Here is an 18,770-nt window from a genome sequence, read left to right as displayed (position 1 = left end):
CTACTGCTCCTGACTGGATGCAGGCTGGATGGAGCAGAGGGTGGCATTTCACTACCCGCCCACCACACATGGCTGCCCCATTCATCCTTGGTGGGCGGCTGGTGATGCTGCAAGCGGTGACCCAGTTGTGGCTGAACGGAGGCCATTGAGGGCGGGGGGGTAGCATTGTAGTGTGCCTCGGGTGGCTGCCTATTGAATGGGGGCGATTCACTACCCGCCTTTGGCCGCACCCTGTTCATTCTTGGTGGGCGGACGCTGCAGGCAGCATACTGTAGTGGAGGTGACTGTGTGGTGGGCGGGTGGTGAACCGCCCATCACTACTCCCATTCATTCTCAATAGCAAGCCTGCTTGTACCGTTACGCACGTAGCAGGAAGTTGTCTCTCGTCAGTACACCAGATGTACCTTCCTGCTGTGATAGCGTGGACAGTGCTCTACAGAAGACCTCATCTTAATCTTTTGTCTTCACCCTTCGACAATGTCTCTGAAACACAAATCTGATGCAAGTGCTGGTGATACAGTAAAGAAGAGAAAAACCATCACCATGGAAAATAAAGTAGAAATAATAAAAAGGTCAGAGAGAGGTGAAACTCCATCATTCATTACCAGAGCACTTGGTTACAGTCGGTCAACAACAGCATTTATTAAAATAACGGACCTGTTCCGACTTACATACAAATTCAACTTAAGAACAAACCTACAGTCCCCATCTCGTACCTAACCCGGGGGCTGTCTGTACTCAATAGAAGATCTTAGGCAATAACAGAAAAAGTGTCCTCTATTGTTTACACCAATAATTAAAGAAAAAACACAACAGCATTATGCGTGGTTGTAAACTTTTTTTAACACTCAGAAATAAGACAAAAAAGAAAATCGGTCTGTTGATGGAGTGGGGATTGAAGAAGTGGAGTCCCAAGTTCAAATGTTTCACAGGTGCTGTCCTTGTGCTTCCATCTGTTGTGACACAAGAAGATCAAATTCTTGACACACACACACACACACACGCACAAATCAAGACTGAGGCCTAAAAGTAAAATCTCTAATCATATCAGACGTAAAGACCCCTGTGTGAGTCATTAGAAAGCACAACTCCTGGCCTTGGAGCATTTAGATTAAATACATCCTCTGGATGACGTTGTGACTTTAACTTTTATCAATACTTTAAGAGTTGTGCTAATGCTTACTTAAAATTTCACTTTAAACATGTTAGTATATACTGTACTAGCATTGACATATATTTAGTTTATATTCTTATCTGAATTGTCTACTTTTAAGAGGTATTCTATTTAACAGAATAATAGTATGGAAAAGAAAAAGATAGAACTTGTTAGTTTCACTATGACATGCCACTCTGTGTATTTAGCGGGCCATCCATGAACATGTCCTCAGCTTCTATGAGGGGAATCCTCTCAACTAGATCCAGAGCTTTAATAAGAGCCAATCACAAACTCAGGACAAGACAGGCCATTGTCCATACAGTCAAGTCATATACTCATGAAAGATTTACTGTTGAAAAATGAACCTCTGCTATTTGCACATCCAGAATGATGCGGACTCTGGCCATCCTTTCAAACGTGCCTACAGCTCTTGAAAGCACTCCATCCAGGTAGTTGTAGAGGACATCTATGAGTCCTTCATCCTCTATATAGGACATTACCCGCTGACCTTTAGAAAATTCATAACTGTCGTGCCATTTTGATGAAAGATTTTTACAAACTGTATGACAGCCTGCTGGAAATTAAAATGCAACAGTTTGGTACTTTAAAGTCCTCATAGCTCTCTGCTACTAGACGGATTAAAATAAGAAAGTTTATTAGTTGTTACCGGCAAGTGATCATCTGCCCCACTCTCCTTCATTATCAGGCCCACCTAGAAGCCCTGTTTGTCTCTGCAACTGCAAAATCCTGAGCCCCTTGCTCTGGAGTTGAGTCAGCGGCCTACTGCAGCCACACAGCTGGCACTCTCTGCTATACTGTGAAGACGCACAAAAAAATAATACGTGAAGTTATCACACAGCATGTAGTGTTTGTCTTGTGCAAGCCACAAAATCTGAAGCAAACTATTCTGTTTTGTTTACAAAAGTAGACACATTGGGAGAAATGACCACTCTGTACTTCACTGGAACACATCTATTATTTCGACTAAGTATTAAGATTACACCAGTGTGGATAAAAACACTAGCTAAAGAAACATGTAAGGCACAGAAAAGCTTTCTAGCTACTTTTTCTTCTTCTTCTTCTTTTGGCTGCTCCCGGTACAGGTTGCCACAGTGGATCATCTTCTTCCATATCTTCCTGTCCTCTCCATCTTGTTCTGTTACACCCATCACCTGAATGTCCTCTCTCACCACACCCATGAACCTTCTCTTAGGCCTCTCTTTTCTTCTCTTGCCTGACAGCTCTATCCTTAGCATCCTTCTCCCAATATACCCAGCATCTCTCCTCTGCAAACCAACGCAATCTCACCTCTCTGACTTTGTCTCCTAACCGTCCAACTTGAGCTGACCCTCTAATGTCCTCATTTCTAATACTATCCATCCTCGTCAAACTCAATGCACATCTTAGCATCTTTAACTCTGCCACCTCCAGCTCTGTCTCCTGCTTTCTGGTCAGTGCCACCGTCTCCAACCCATATAACATAGCTGGTCTCACTACCGTCCTGTAGACCTTCCCTTTCACTCTTGCTGATACCCGTCTGTCACAATCCTGACACTCTTCACCACCCACTCCACCCTGCTGGCACTCTCTTCTTCACTTCTCTTCCACAATCCCCATTACTCTGTACTGTTAATCCCAAGTATTTAAAATCCTCCACCTTTGCCAACTCTACTCCCTGCATCCTCACCATTCCACTGACCTCCCTCTCATTCACACACATGTATTCTGTCTTGTTCCTACTGACCTTCATTCCTCTCCTCTCTAGAGCATATCTCCACCTCTCCAGGGTCTCCTCAACCTGCTCCCTACTATCGCTACAGATCACAATGTCATCAGCAAACATCATAGTTCACGGGGACTCCTGTCTAATCTCGTCTGTCAACCTGTTGTGGCGCCCGGCGGGCGTCAATGCCCGGCCGGGACGCCCAGGAGGAGTGGAGGAGGGCTTGTGCCTCCTCCAGGACACAAGGGGGCGTCCTCCCTGGTTGTATTGGGGGCCACAGGTACAGAGCTTGGAAGCTCTACCCTGTAGGGGCCCGTGGTCACCGCCAGGGAGCGCCCCAATGCCTTGGGAGTGTTGGACCTCAGTTCTTCCGCCACACTGGGAAGTGCTGGGGGGAAGAAGAAAAGAGGCACACGGAGTACTTCCGGAAAGGCAGCCGGCACTTCCGCCACACAGGGGCGTGTCATGGGAAGATTGCCGGGAACCACCTGGAGCACATCCGGGTGACTATAAAGGGGGCCGCCTCCCTCCAGTCAGGGGCGAGAGTCGGGTGGAAGAGGACGAAGCTTGGAGGAGAGGAGAGGAGAGGAGTGGAGGCGGACCAGAGACTAAAAGGCATTGTGCGTGTGGCCAGGACTTAAGGGGTGGTTGGTGCTGAGACACTGGGTACGTGCTCACTATTATTGTAAATATTGTGGATGATAAACATGTGTGTGGTAATACCATCATGTCCGCCTGTCTGTGTCTGGGCTTTTCCCCACACTGTCCATCACCATTGCAAATAAGAAAGGGTTCAGAGCCGATCCCTGATATAATCTCACCTCCGTCACTCCTACCACAGACCTCACCACTGTCACACTTCCCTCGTACATTTCCTGTACCACTCTTACGTACTTCTCTGCCACTCCCGACTTCATCATACAAAGCCACAACTCCTCTCGAGGCACCCTGTCATATACTTTCTCCAGGTCCACAAAGATGCAATGCAACTCCTTCTGTCCTTCTCTAAACTTCTGCAACAACACCCTCAGAGCAAACATCACATCTGTGGTGCTCTTTCTTGGCATGAAACCGTCCTGCTGCTCACTAATCATCACATCACTTCTTAACTGAGCTTCCACTACTCTTTCCCATAACTTCATGCTGTGGCTCATCAATTTTATCCCCATGTAGTTACTGCAGTCCTGCACATCCCCCTTATTCTTAAATATCGACACCAGTACACTTCTTCTTCACTCCTCAGGCATCCTCTCACTTTCCAAGAATCCATTAAACAATTTGGTTAAAAACACCACCGCCATGTCTATCCTTTTGGCAAAATCCAATATCCTCTGACCATCTTCATTCCTCTGCTTGACACCATACCTAACCATCACCTCCTTGTCTCCACTGTTCCCTTCACCAACATGTCCATTGAGATCCACTCCAATCATCACTCTCTGTCCCTTGGGTACACTGTTCATCACTTCATCCAATTCAATCCATTAAATCTTCTTTCTCATCCATAGCACACCCAAATTGTGGGGCATACGCATTAACAACATTCATCATCACACCTCCAATTTCCAGCTTCATAATCATTACTCTGTCTGACACTCTTTTCACCTCTAAAACACTCTTGACATGCTGTTCCTTTAGAATAACCCCTACTGTGTTTCTCCTCACATCCACACCATGACAGAACCATTTGAATCCTCCACCGATCCACCTGGCCTTACTCCCCTTCATTTAGTCTCTTACACGCACAATATATCAACCTTCCTTCTCCCCATCATATCTGCTAACTCTCTCCCCTTACCAGTCATACTGCCAACATTCAAAGTTCCTACCCTCAGTTCCACTCTCTTTACTTTCCTCCTCTCCTCCTGCCTCCGGACACGTCTCTCCACTCTTCATATCCTTTTTTCAGCCAACAGTAGCCCAGTTTCCACCAGCACCCTGTTGGCTAACAGTACTGGTGGCGGTCATTGTTAACCTGGGGCTCGACTGATCTGGTATGGAAATCTGTATTGTTGTCCGAATATTGATTTGCAAAATTTTACACCGGATGCCCTTCCTGATGTAACACTCCCCATTTATTCGGGCTTGGGACCGGCACAAAGAAACACACTGGCTTGTGCATCCCCTGTGGCTGGGTTAAGTACCTTTTATTCTAATAAACACAATAACCATTCTGACATTTCTCAGGTGACAATTGTTCCTTGAAAACGCTTAAGTTATGACAATCCAGTCATTCCTACCATGTTGATTTTTTGAAAGTCAAAAGTATAAAATTTTATTGCTTAAATAGGTTTACAATAATACCTTGGTGTTGCTGTATCAGTATCGGTTGTGGAGTGCAATGCTGCCATATTTCTTCTGATTTTGACTTTTAGACCTTAAGATATTAGTTATGTCATTCATTTAACCAAAACAAAAGACAAATTAGAGCACACAGTGAAATTGTGCCTGTACACATCAAAATACATACCGTTGTATTTAAAGTTACATTATTTGACCTCCGGCTTCGAGGAGATTCTGGTCCACCGTCCGGCGTCTCAGGAGGGGGAAGCAGTGCAGTGTCAACACTGTATATAGTGGGGATGGTGCGCTGCTGACCTCGACTCGGGACGTTGTGGGTCGGTGGGGGGAGTACTTCGAAGACCTCCTCAATCCCAATAACATGCCTTCCAATGAGGAAGCAGAGCCTGGGGACTCGGAGGTGGGCTCCCCCATCTCTGGGACTGAGGTTACCGAGGTGGTCAAAAAACTCCTTGGTGGCAGGGCCCCGGGGGTGGATGAGATACGCCCGGAGTTCCTAAAGGCTCTGGATGTTGTAGGGCTGTCTTGGTTGACACGTCTCTACAACATCGCATGGACATCAGGGACATCTCGGGGAATCCTGTGGGGGGTGCTCCGGGAGTATGGGGTACCAGACCCCCTGATAAGGGCTGTTCGGTCCCTGTACAACCGGTGTCAGAGCTTGGTCTGCATTGCCGGCAGTAAGTCGAACCCGTTTCCAGTGAGAGTTGGACTCCGCCAGGGCTGCCCATTCTCACAGATTCTGTTCATAACTTTTATGGACAGAATTTCTAGGCTCAGCCAGGGTGTTGAGGGGGTCCGGTTTGGTGGACTCAGGATTGGGTCACTGCTTTTTGCAGATGATGTTGTCCTGTTTGCTTCATCAGGCTGTGATCTTCAGCTCTCTCTGGATCGGTTCGCAGCTGAGTGTGAAGCGGCTGGGATGGGAATCAGCACCTCCAAATCCGAGACCATGGTCCTCAGCCGGAAAAGGGTGGAGTGCCCTCTCAGGGTTGGGAGCGAGATCCTGCCTCAAGTGGAGGAATTCAAGTATCTTGGGGTCTTGTTCACGAGTGAGGGAAGAATGGAGCGTGAGATTGACAGGCGGATCGGTGCGGTGTCTGCAGTAATGTGGGCTCTGCATCGGTCTGTTGTGGTGAAAAAGGAGCTGAACCGCAAGGCGAAGCTCTCAATTTACCAATCGATCTATGTTCCTACCCTCACCTATGGTCATGAGCTATGGGTAGTGACCGAAAGAACGAGATCGCGAATACAAGCGGCTGAAATGAGTTTCCTCCGTAGGGTGTCTGAGCTTTCCCTTAAAGATACGGTGAGAAGCTCAGTCATCCGGGATGGGCTCAGAGTAGAGCCGCTGCTCCTCCGCATCGAGAGGAGTCAGATGAGGTGGCTCGGGCATCTGATCAGGATGCCTCCTGGACGCCTCCCTGGTGAGGTGTTCTGGGCACGTCTAACCGGGAGGAGGCCCCGGGGAAGACCCAGGACATGCTGGAGGGACTATGTCTCCCAGCTGGCCTGGGAACGCCTCGGGATTCTCCCGGAAGAGCTAGAAGAAGTGGCCGGGGAGAGGGAAGTCTGGGCATCTCTGCTCAAGCTGCTACCCCCGCGACCCGACCTCGGATAAGCGGAAGAGGATGGATGGATGGATGGATATTTGACCTCATTCAACTCCAAGTTTGTTTAAAGTTGCTGTTTAGATTGTCCAAGTGTCCCAAAAGGAGCAGTTCCATCAGCAGTGAGCAATAGTACACATTCCAAAGTTCCAACAGTTCTAAATCATTCTGAAAACGCACATGTTATAAGGCTGGCCTAATGGAATGCCGAAAGAGCTAAGCACACACAATTACAGGAAAAATAGCGTATATTAAAAAATAAACTAATGTTACCATCCACTAGAGCAGTTCTCCAGAAGAAGCACCACCACTTTCTAATGACTGTTATGTCGGCCTAAGATAAAGAACTATATAAAAGACTTAGAGCAGTAAAATCAAAGAGCTGCTCCATTATTAGATAAAGGACATACTCTGAGAAGACAAGAGAAAAAGTAAAGAATCACTTACAATCTAAATACAAATGTCAGGTTACTTACACTCTATAATTAATACATCAAATACCATCGACATGTATATTATACTCTACTGAACCAGGAGGTTGCTTTTGGATGTTCTATTAATGGACAAACAGATAAATAAATAAATAAAGTATATACACATATCTGAAGGGCAAATACTACAAGTGAAATACAAGATTAACAAATAGCTGTTTGCTATTAACCTGATTATTCATTAACACCCAATTTCCAGGAAAAATTCTTGTAGCAATTTGTTTAAAGGAAAATTATAAGTGACAACAGTAATTAAATTGAAAGCTGATATGTGTAAAACGTAACTGTCAGTCTGAGCCTCATGCAAATTACAATTTTGGTTGATTTTCAAGTTCTTAATGTTCTGATTGAAATTCTGTCTCTGCTTTAATTTTTCCTTTTTCAGTTTTAATATTCTGATTATCTGTATTTGACCTAGAACCGTCTCACCATGTGCATAGAAGAAGAGAAAAATGTCCAGTCTGTCATTGCAACATAAAAGCATTTGTCAAAAAAACGTGGCATTTACTCCAAAAATCTAAGAACTCATAAAAACTATTACAAAGTGTTTTTTGAGGCAAAGCACTTTAAATGAAACTTTTAAAGGAAAATGATGCCCCCCTGAATAATACTGTACCTACTCGCGTTTAAGTTCTCTTGTGAATAAGTCAGGACTTGCTTTTACAGTATAATTTCTGGTATTTTGTAATGTTGGTCGTATAAGTCAAATGAAAACTCACGCTATTGGTCCAAGAGATTATGATATGCTAATGCCCGCCCACCTGAGAGAGTAACCACGGAGCACACGGCCTTTCTTTTCTATGTGGGTGTGGCAGTGCGCTGTACCAGCGTGTGCTCCTAACCTCTCTCTGTCTCTCTATTGTGCCTACGTGACCACATGGTGATACCCAAACTATTCTGAAGTAACGTTTGCACTGATTTGTGTTTTTTGCATCTCACACCTTCATACACCTTTATCATAAGAGCATCCCTTATCTATGATGGAGCGTTCGGTCAGAAGAAAATATGAAGCTGGTTTTAAATTAAATGTCATTGGCGAAAGTTGCAAAAGAAATTGGTAACTGCACTGCTGTAACAAAATTCAATGCGTCTGAGAAAGGAGGCAAGAAAATGTAAACAAATATAAAATAAATAAGTGTTGCATTTTTGAACGGGCATATAAGTCGGGGTCTGATTTTATAATTGATTTTTTGGGTTTCAAGACCAGACTTATACATGAGCATATATGGTAATAAAAAAAAGATTTCTTTGGAAAAATAAATGCTGTACTGTAGCGTTGTTTCAGATTCAGCTTTTTAACAGATTCAGTGACCTATTAAGTTAAGGTTAAGGCATAGGCCTAACAGTCATGCAACAAAAATAATTCAGACGTAAAAGTGCAAACAATCTATACAGTGGAACCTCGGTTTGCGAGTAACTTGGTTTACGAGTGTTTTGCAAGATGAGCAAAAATTTTTAATAAATTTTCACTTGATAAACGAGCGAGGTCTTCCAGTACGAGTAGTATGTACTGTATACGCTTTGTCTGCTGATCGTCATGTGATCACAACTGAGCTGATGGTTCTTCTCTCTCTCACTGCGGGATTGTGGGTAATTGTCTCCTATTCTCCGTCTGAGTCGGCGTGCCTCACTCATATAGTCAACATCCGTACAAGCGTATAGTGTTTACTACAGTATTAGCATTGTGACTGTGTGCGCGTGCGTGCGTGTGTGCTGTGACGTGTGCGTCCTCGTCTTGCACCCTAAAACATGAAGCTGAGTCTCAGGACTTTAGCAACATCAGCTTTATTCAGCTTGAAACAGCAACAGTGCGGTTATTTATATACAGACACAGCAGTCAGGCAGGGCCCTGCACATTTATAATATTCCTTGTTCCTTGTATCACCCATCGACGGCAGGTGCTTAACGCATCTTTTCGGATTCGCTTTTACGGAGAACTGCTACAGCGCTGGGAGACTGCGATTGCTTTGGGACGCTCTTCCGCGTGTCGTCCTGTTGGGTGCAATCCCACAAGAGTTTAGAAACTCACTCACACCAGCCATGATTCTTTTCAAAGGTAAAGTGCAGGTTAATTTGTTTTATGTATTTTTACTTTATATTTTGTATTAATCATTTTTATATGAATAGTTTTGGGCTGTGGAACAAATCATCTGAGTTTCCATTATTTCTTATGGGGAAATTCACTTTGATATACGAGTGCTTTGGACTACGAGCACATTTCCAGAACAAATTATGCTTGCAAACCGAGGTTCCACTGTGTATATAAAATTCTTTTCACGTTTGAAACGGAAATGACGTATGACCACGCGATATGGAAATTACGTTAAAGTGGTAAACACAAACACGCCGATCTATCCCATACAAGTGCGCCCCGCGTCGCCCTCTCCCAGCCCTCCTCTCTGGACTCCAGCGCTGAGCCGTCCGCCACCAGGCGCATTCTGACAGAGAAAACGGCCACATTGTATCTTTTTTTTTAATTTGCAGTACTTGATAGTAGAAGAGATGAACAAAACAGCTTTGCGTCTTTCTACTTTTTAACTGCGCCGAGCTGTAAACAATGTGAAGACGAGACCACCTTCAGCGGCGAGGGGTCGTAAGAACTAAGTGGACGCTGGGAGGTGCGGAATGTCGGGCTTTTCCTCCGGGTCAACAGCTTTGCAGTTTTGGGCAGCGTCCTCTCTTCTCGCACTGTTTGTCACACTTCAAGTGCCCCATCGGCTCCTGGGATAGTGGAAATCATTGCAAATAAGTGTAATCGGCGCCATCGAAGTGGGACTCTCTTGGTAAATTGTCCCTTAAGATGAAGTTGGGTCACTAAAACCCAAAAGGTTGCTTTTTGTGATGAATCCTTTTAATAAGATGGAGGGTTTACAGCTAAAAAGATATACCAACCTCTTCATGTTAAGTATTGGACTTGGGAATTGTTTGGACCTTCTACCCGAAAGGCAGCATCCACATTTCTCAGAATTATTTTTCTCTTAAATCACAGGCACATAGTGCAAGGTTGTCAAGCAGGTAGTTTGCCCGAAACCACTGCAGTAGTACTCAATGTATCTTTACTACTTAAATGTTAATGTTTGACTCTTTAATAACTTATACGCTTCTTATATCTTCTTCAAATTCTTTTATCAAAATGTTTTACTACTTAATAATTAATATTTATATAATTTTATGTTATTATGAATGCTCTTTATTTGTTCAATAATAACTTTGGTAATTAACAAACTTATTTTCTAAATACTACATTTTAGTTTTTTTCCCTTACACTCAGTGAGCGAAGCCACTGGGTAATCAGCTAGTTCATCTGTCACCTGGCACAGTGATGGACCCCCACACTGACTCATGCGGGGACACTTTAGATCCTATAACAACAGAATTTGTGTTTTTAGTGTGTTGAAAGTTATAAAACTCTCACACATGCAATGGAAAAAGACGCTGACGCCACACTAAAAGTGACCCGTGTGAACCAGAAATATGAAGCACTGTCACAATGTCACCCAACGGTGGGCTAATGTTGCTTTGAGAATACAAAGTGATTAAATTAAAAATAATAAAAAAGATAGATTTTTCCTTTATTATGTGAATGATTTTGTAAAGAAGACTTTCTACCAATGCATGTTCTGTGTGACTAATAACACATATATTTGTTTTATTTTGTTTTTTTCTCTTAACAGTAGATTATCTCTTCTCCAACGACGTAGTCAATGCATTTTTTGTGACAGGAACAGAATCACAAATGAAAAACATGAATGTTAAAATAAAACTAAAGAACCAGGTATGCGCTCGTTCATTTCTTAAATAGAACCACGTTAACAACATACAGCATCAGCTTAAAGGATAATTTTGCTGTTTCTTATGTCCAAAGTTATTTCTTCACAATCATCTGTTAACCTGCTACATGAAATTGCATTCTAATTTGAAGCACATTTTATAATTTTCATATTTTTTTAAAGAGAGCCTGATCTTGCATTGTATCATGGAGGGTCCCATTCTGAAAAAAGCTTAATACAATGACCAAATATGTCCACTTTTCAAGCCAGAGAGTTTGCTGAGTATTGATCTGTGTCTTGAGATCACATACAGGTGCTGGTCATAAAATTAGAATATCATGACAAAGCTGATTGATTTCAGTAATTCCATTCAAAAAGTGAAACTTGTATATCAGATTCATTTATTACACACAGACTGATGTATTTCAGATGTTTATTTCTTTTAATGTTGATGATTATAACTGACAACTAATGAAAGTCCCAAATTCAGGATCTCAGAAAATTAGAATATCAATTAAGACCAATGCAAAAAAAGGATTTTTAGAAATGTTGGCCAGCTGAAAGGTATGAACATGAAAAGTATGAGCATGTACAGCACTCAATATTTAGTTGGGGCTCCTTTGGCCTGGATTACTGCAGCAATGCGGCGTGGCATGGAGTCGATCAGTCTGTGGCACTACTCAGGTGTTATGAGAGCCTATGTTGCTCTGATAGTGGCCTTCAGCTCTTCTGAATTGTTGGGTCTGGCGTATTGCATCTTCCTCTTCACAATACCCCATAGAAAATAAGGTCAGGCGAGTTTCCTGGCCAATCAAGAACAGGGATACCATGGTCCTTAAACCAGGTACTAGTAGCTTTGGCACTGTGTGCAGGTGCCGGGTCCTGTTGGAAAATGAAATCTGCATCTCCATAAAGTTCGTCAGCAGCAGGAAGCATGAAGTGCTCTAAAACTTCCTAGTAGACGGCTGCGTTGACCTTGGACCTCAGAAAACACAATGAACCAACACCAGCAGATGACATGGCACCCCAAACCATCACTGACTGTGGAAACTTTACACTGGACCTCACGCAACGTGGATTCTATGCCTCTCCTCTCTTCCTCCAGACTCTGGGACCTTGATTTCCAAAGGAAATGCAAAATTTACTTTCATCAGAAAGCAGCAGTCCAGTCCTTTTTGTCTTTAGCCCAGGCGAGACACTTCTGACGCTGTCTCTTGTTCAAGAGTGGCTTGACAGCTGAAACCCATGTCTTGCATACGTCTGTGCCTGGTGGTTCTTGAAGCACTGACTCCAGCTGCAGTCCACTCTTTGTGAATCTCCCCCACATTTTTCAATCGGTTTTGTTTCCCAATCCTCTCCAGGGTGCGGTTATCCCTATTGCTTGTCCACTTTTTTCTTCCACATCTTGTCCTTCCCTTCGCCTCTCTATTAATGTGCTTGGACACAGAGCTCTGTGAACAGCCAGCCTCCTTAGCAATGACCTTTTGTGTCTTGCCCTCCTTGTGCAAGGTGTCAATGGTCATCTTTTGGACAACTGTCAAGTCAGCAGTCTTCCCCATGATTGTGTAGCCTACAGAACTCGACTGAGAGACCATTTAAAGGCTTTTGCAGGTGTTTTGAGTTAATTAGCTGATTAGAGTGTGGCATCAGGTGTCTTCAATATTGAACCTTTTCACAATATTCTAATTTTCCGAGATACTGAATTTGGGACTTTCATTAGTTGTCAGTTATAATCATCAACATTAAAAGAAATAAACATTTGAAATACATCAGTCTGTGTGTAATGAATGAATCGAATATACAAGTTTCACTTTTTGAATGGAATTACTGAAATAAATCAACTTTGTCATGATATTCTAATTTTATGACCAGCACCTGTACACAGGTATCCATGTTTTTTTAGGAAGGTAAAAAGAAACAAAACATTGTTATGAGACTGAGCCATTTTAAAAGCTGTGCACTTCATTTCTTTGCTCGTCTTTCTCCGCAACAACTCTCTAGGCCAGGAGCTTGGATTTACCTCAGAAAGTCATCGCCAGACGTCTTTATTGACAATTAATGTTGACGGCCTGATGTGAATTGTTGTCTCTGTTCTGTAGACAACTAGACAATCTTGGAGGTTATCTCTGTACTTTACTGGAACACATCTATTATTTCAACTGAGTATTAAGATTACACCAGTCTGGATAAAAACACTAGCTAAAGAAACATGTAAGCCACAGAAAAACTTTCTAGCTACTTCTTCTTCATCTTCTTTCGGCTGCTGCCATTAGAGGTCACCACAGTGGATCATCTTCTTCCATATCTTCCTGTCCTCTCCATCTTGCTCTGTCACACCTATCACCTGCATGTTCTCAATCACCATATCCATAAACCTTCTCTTAGGCCTTAGGCTTGACAGCTCTATCCTTAGCATCCTTTTCTCAATATAATAAATGAAAAAAGAACACACAATCAGTTTTATTCTTTCACCATACAGAAGTTTTATTTCATTATTTTGCTAAGGTGTACTGCCTGTTACAGCTGGAGTGATAGGCACACATGTGCTTCACTGAGAGAGAATACCCGGCACACATGCACTTGAACTGGAAAATTTCCAGAATGCCAGCTGCAAAAGCATCCATCACTAATGTAGCTCATATGTCTGATATCGACATTCTAAATTCTTCAGATCTTTTAACTTATCTTTGTAGCCTTTACTGAAATGTAATGAAGACGCATTAAAGGCTCCTCTGTACACAAAAGTCAACGACTGGAAGGAGGTGGTGACCGACAGATTCCTCTGCACAGGAGGCACAGACCCACAAATCGACGAGGTCACATGCAAAGGTAAGGGTGGTCCACTAACTCTGCACTTTGCCAACAGGGATCATGGACCCTCATAGTTTTGAGGGGTCACAGTTGCTCTTTATGTCTGATCAGCCATTCATGTATTTTTACACCAGCAGATGACAATTAAATGCGTATGCCACCCTTACGGTGAGGTGCGTGTGTGTGTCACTCTATTGTCACAGCCGTGACTTTTCTTCTCCTGCCTACCAGGTGTGTACGCTAACTACACTGAAATGAATATTGGTAGTTGAAATGACTTGATTATCGGTGGGCACCAGACAAGGCCATGTCAGCCTGTAAAATGTGATTGTCTAATGGATAATACCGTGCAGAATATCTTTATAAAGTCGGCCTCAGGCTATGCTATGAACATCTTTTACTGTCTCTGTGCTTGACAATCACATAAATGATCTCTTTAGATAAGTGGAAGGGGCAGCAGGACCCCCATGAAACTTGCACTACTGTTATGAACTAAATAAATTGGCACCACATCCCTCTTACTTGGTGTCTGTGCTTTATCAGACACAACAGAAAATGAAATACGTTGAAATAAATTGTGTAATTAGAACGTTTAGACTGTGTGGCCTTGATAAAACATTTCAAGTAATTAAACGATAATTCTGCTTTTGTCGTCTCAATATATTGTCAAAATTGTCACTTCTAAGACTGGTTAGAAGGCCTGCCTTGGTCACCATTGGTGTGCGGTTTGCATATTCTCCATTTGTCTGTGTGAATTTGTGTGTCTGCCTTCCTTCATATGCATCTGCTGGCCACTTGATGCACCTTCGCCAATCTTAACCTGAACCCCTTGAAAAAAAACGGCAACACTCCTCACCTCCTACACCCTCAGGTAGAAATGGTGGAATCATCTACATTGCCACCTCAATTACTCCCAGTCTGAACTGAGATAAAAACAAACCTTCTGTTATCAAAAAGCTCAGCAGCCGCAGCAGAGTCCTCTCCGTCAACTTAAAAAGTTGAACCTGTCCCAATTGGGAGTGGCACAGTTTATAGAGCTGTCATTGATACAATCGTCACTTTCAACCTAACAGTCTGGTATGGCAGCACATCTGCTCACTCGAAACGTAAACTGCAGCGTGTCGTTTGGTCAGCAGGAAATATGGTAGGCCTGTGACTGGACTCACTGAGGTGCTGTGTATGTCACCGGTCAGAAAACGTGCTGAAATAAAAGCAAAGACGACACTCATCCTGGCCACCATCTCTGTCAGTCACCATCAAGGAAATGTCACCGGCCCCTCTGGTTAGACAGTTTCTGATTCCTCTCTGTCTCTTCCTGATGTCTAAACTCCTTCCTTATAAAGACTTACTTGATATATTATTGGGCGACAGTACCATTCTGTATTGTCATATTCATTTATGTATTTGAGTCTTGTGCAATATATTTTTCACTCCTACTGTGTATAACCTTGTAATGTTGTTAAATATTAAATATTGTGTTGTTTAACTCTAAGTACCTTGTTACTGTATGGATGTAACACCAAGAGAAATTCTTATCAACTATGTCTGCATGGTAATAAAGTTCAAGTCATAAGAGCCCTTGAGTTTTCCTTCCGTATTTAAACATTTGCAGGTTCGGTTATGTTGATAAGCTGATTAACAATTGAAAATTGTCCTGGTATGGTTTTCTGTCTTTAAAGAATTAGCTGCTGGGTATAACTGATATAAATACTGCATATGGCCGACACAAGTTTGTTAAAGCATTCTCCAAAGATGGTCTCTTCATGGTGGGCTCTTCAGCTGCTCTGTGCACTCCACTGCTCTTCTTCACCTTGGGATTCTCATACCAGCCTGGCAGGGAAAGCAAAACATAAATGCATTTTGATTTGAATCTTGAAACTCACACGTAGTGCAGAGCCCAGAAATGACCTGTTCATACCCCAAAGGTATTGCATCGTAGAATTCCCCCTAAAATCACCTCGACTGTCCATAGTGAACACCCATTGAAACACAATGCCATTCATGCCATATTAACGTAAAAGCACCAGTAAGTCAAGTGAAACGCCTGAGGTGGATATTGAACTGGCCACACTGAGGCTTAAAGAGCTTTGTCTTAGTCATGAGGCCGCGGCATTGAAGAATGCACTCCAGTCATTTGATATCAAGTGGAGAAGAAATTTCAGTTTGAGACAATTTACCAATTCTGCTCTTCATTTCTATTTAACAGGAGATTCTGGGGGCTCCCTTGTAATTAAAAGGGAAAGAAGAGCTTTTCAGGTTAGTGGCAAACAAATATTAATACATCCTTTTCATGTAAATTTTATGGACTGTTTTGCAAAAAAGCAAGATTTATTAAAAAGTTGGCGAGACTTATTATTTAAATGTTTCTTAGTTTTTTTTAAAGCCCTAAAAATTGAAAAAGTTGACAGTGACTGTTATTCTGCACTGAGTTGGTCACCTTCAAGGTTTGGTTCCTGCCTTGTGTGAGATTTTGTTGGCACAGGCGTCACTGCTCTATTAGAAGAAGTGATTTCAAAAATGAACTATAAAGAACGTGATTGTTTAGTAGAGCAGACTTTCTATTTCATGGGTGCTTAGGAGAGCTGCTGACTTGAAATTGAACACAAGATAACAAGATTCCAGTTATTAGGATGCACTCTTTTCTAAATGGTTCATTTTTTAAGAATAGAAAAAATCATATTGACAGGCAATTTAAATATATTATCATAGCAAAGCAGCTGTCTTTTTATGATTGATGCTAAATTCATTGTACATGCTCTCTGTTTTTCCAGGTCGGAGTGATAAGCTGGGGTAACAAGAATCTGTGCCAACCAAAGAGAAGACATTCTGATCCAGACTCACGCGACTACCATACCAACCTTCTTAAAGTTCAAGACTTTTTAGAAAAGAAGCTTCCACACCTCAAATTCATAAAGAAATAATTTAAACATTTAACTTAGTAAATGTAATACTATTTTTGTATGGTTAACTAAATAAGTGCATGTAATGAACTATGCTTTTGTATTCTGCTAAATATGACTTGTAATATATAAGTTGAGTGCTTTATTTTAGTGTGTGTTTTATGTTAGAATTAGATAGATAGATAGATAGATAGATAGATAGATAGATAGATAGATAGATAGATAGATAGATAGATAGATAGATAGATAGATAGATAGATAGATAGATAGATAGATAGATAGATAGATAGATAGATAGATAGATAGATTCCCATACTCCAGCAGCAGCATACTGATAATAACAATATTAAATTAAAGATTGATAATAATGCAGGTATAGCAGACAATAACTTTGTATAATGTTAACGTTTACATCCCCCCCAAGGGGGTGGAATTGAAAGGTCGCATAGTGTGATGGAGGAACGTTCTCCTCAGTGTGTCAGTGAGCAGGACGGTGACAGCAGTCTGTCTCTGAAGCTGCTCTTCTGTCTGAAGATGATCCTGTTCAGTGGATGCAGTGGATTCTCCATAATTGACAGGAGTCTGCTCAGCGCCCTTTGCTCTGCCACAGATGTCAAACTGTCCAGCTCTATGCCTACAATAGAGCCTGCCTTCCTCATCAGTTTGTCCAGGCGTGAGGCGTCTTTCTTCTTTATGCTGCCTCCCCAGCACACTACTGCGTAGAAGAGGGCGCTCGCCACAACCGTCTGATAGAACATCTGCAGCATCTTATTGCAGATGTTGAAGGACGCCAGCCTTCTAAGGAAGTATAGTCGGCTCTGTCCTTTCTTACACAGAGCATCAGTATTGGCAGTCCAGTCTAATTTATCATCCAGTTGCACTCCCAGGTATTTATAGGTCTGCACCCTCTGCACACAGTCACCTCTGATGATCACAGGGTCCATGAGGGGTCTGGGCCTCCTAAAATCCACCACCAGCTCCTTGGTTTTGCTGGTGTTCAGGTGTAGGTGGTTTGATTTGCACCATTTAACAAAGTCCTTGATTAGGTGCCTATACTCCTCCTTCCTGCCCACTCCTGATGCTGCCCACGATAGCAGTGTCGTCAGTGAACTTTTGCACGTGGCAGGACTCTGAGTTGTATTGTAAGTCCGATGCATATAGGCTGAACGGGACCGGAGAAAGTACAGTCCCTTGTGGCTCTCCTGTGTTGCTGACCTCAATGTCAGACCTGCAGTTCCCAAGATGCACATACTGAGGTCTGTCTTTAAGATAGTCCACGATCCATGACACCAGGTATGAATCTAATCCCATCTCTGTCAGCTCGTCCCTGAGGAGCAGAGGTTGGATGGTGTTGAAGGCGCTAGAGAAGTCTAGAAACATAATTCTTACAGCCCCACTGCCTCTGTCCAAGTGGGAGAGGGATCGGTATACAGGTGCTGGTCATAAAATTAGAATATCATGACAAAGCTGATTTATTTCAGTAATTCCATTCAAAAAGTGAAACTTTTATATTAGATTCATTCATTACACACAGACTGATGTTTTTCAAATGTTTATTTCTTTTAATGTTGATGATTATAACTGACAACTAATGAAAGTCCCAAATTCAGTATCTCGGAAAATTAGAATATTGTGAAAAGGTTCAACATTGAAGACACCTGGTGCCACACTCTAATCAGCTAATTAACTCCAAACACCTGCAAAAGCCTTTAAATGGTCTCTCAGTCGAGTTCTGTAGGCTACACAATCATGGGGAAGACTGCTGACTTGACAGTTATCCAAAAGACGACCATTGACACCTTGAACAAGGAGGGCAAGACACAAAAGGTCATTGCTAAGGAGGCTGGCTGTTCACAGAGCTCTGTGTCCAAGCACATTAATAGAGAGGCGAAGGGAAGGACAAGATGTGGGAGAAAAAAGTGGACAAGCAATAGGGATAACCGCACCCTGGAGAGGATTGTGAAACAAAACCCATTCAAAAATGGGGGGGAGATTCACAAAGAGTGGA

At 42.6% G+C, this 18,770-nt stretch overlaps 1 protein-coding gene across 1 annotated transcript in view; it reads left to right on the top strand.

The window, feature by feature from the left end:
- Window positions 1-16,936, top strand: part of LOC114642939 (complement factor B-like) — a 30,042-nt gene extending 13,106 nt beyond the window's left edge. Inside the window, exons 3-6 of the mRNA XM_051926037.1 lie at window positions 10,956-11,056; window positions 13,745-13,880; window positions 16,069-16,118; window positions 16,634-16,936. Coding sequence (XP_051781997.1) covers window positions 11,018-11,056; window positions 13,745-13,880; window positions 16,069-16,118; window positions 16,634-16,783 — 375 coding nt within the window. The 5' untranslated portion in view covers window positions 10,956-11,017 and the 3' untranslated portion in view covers window positions 16,784-16,936. The remainder of the gene's footprint in view (window positions 1-10,955; window positions 11,057-13,744; window positions 13,881-16,068; window positions 16,119-16,633) is intronic.
- The last annotated feature ends 1,834 nt before the right edge of the window (window positions 16,937-18,770 follow it).

The sequence above is a fragment of the Erpetoichthys calabaricus genome, chromosome 4, assembly GCF_900747795.2.
Source record: "Erpetoichthys calabaricus chromosome 4, fErpCal1.3, whole genome shotgun sequence".
In the NCBI taxonomy this organism is placed as follows: domain Eukaryota; kingdom Metazoa; phylum Chordata; class Cladistia; order Polypteriformes; family Polypteridae; genus Erpetoichthys; species Erpetoichthys calabaricus.
The sequence above is the reverse complement of the archived record's forward strand: the minus strand, read 5'-3'. Positions and strand labels throughout refer to the sequence as shown.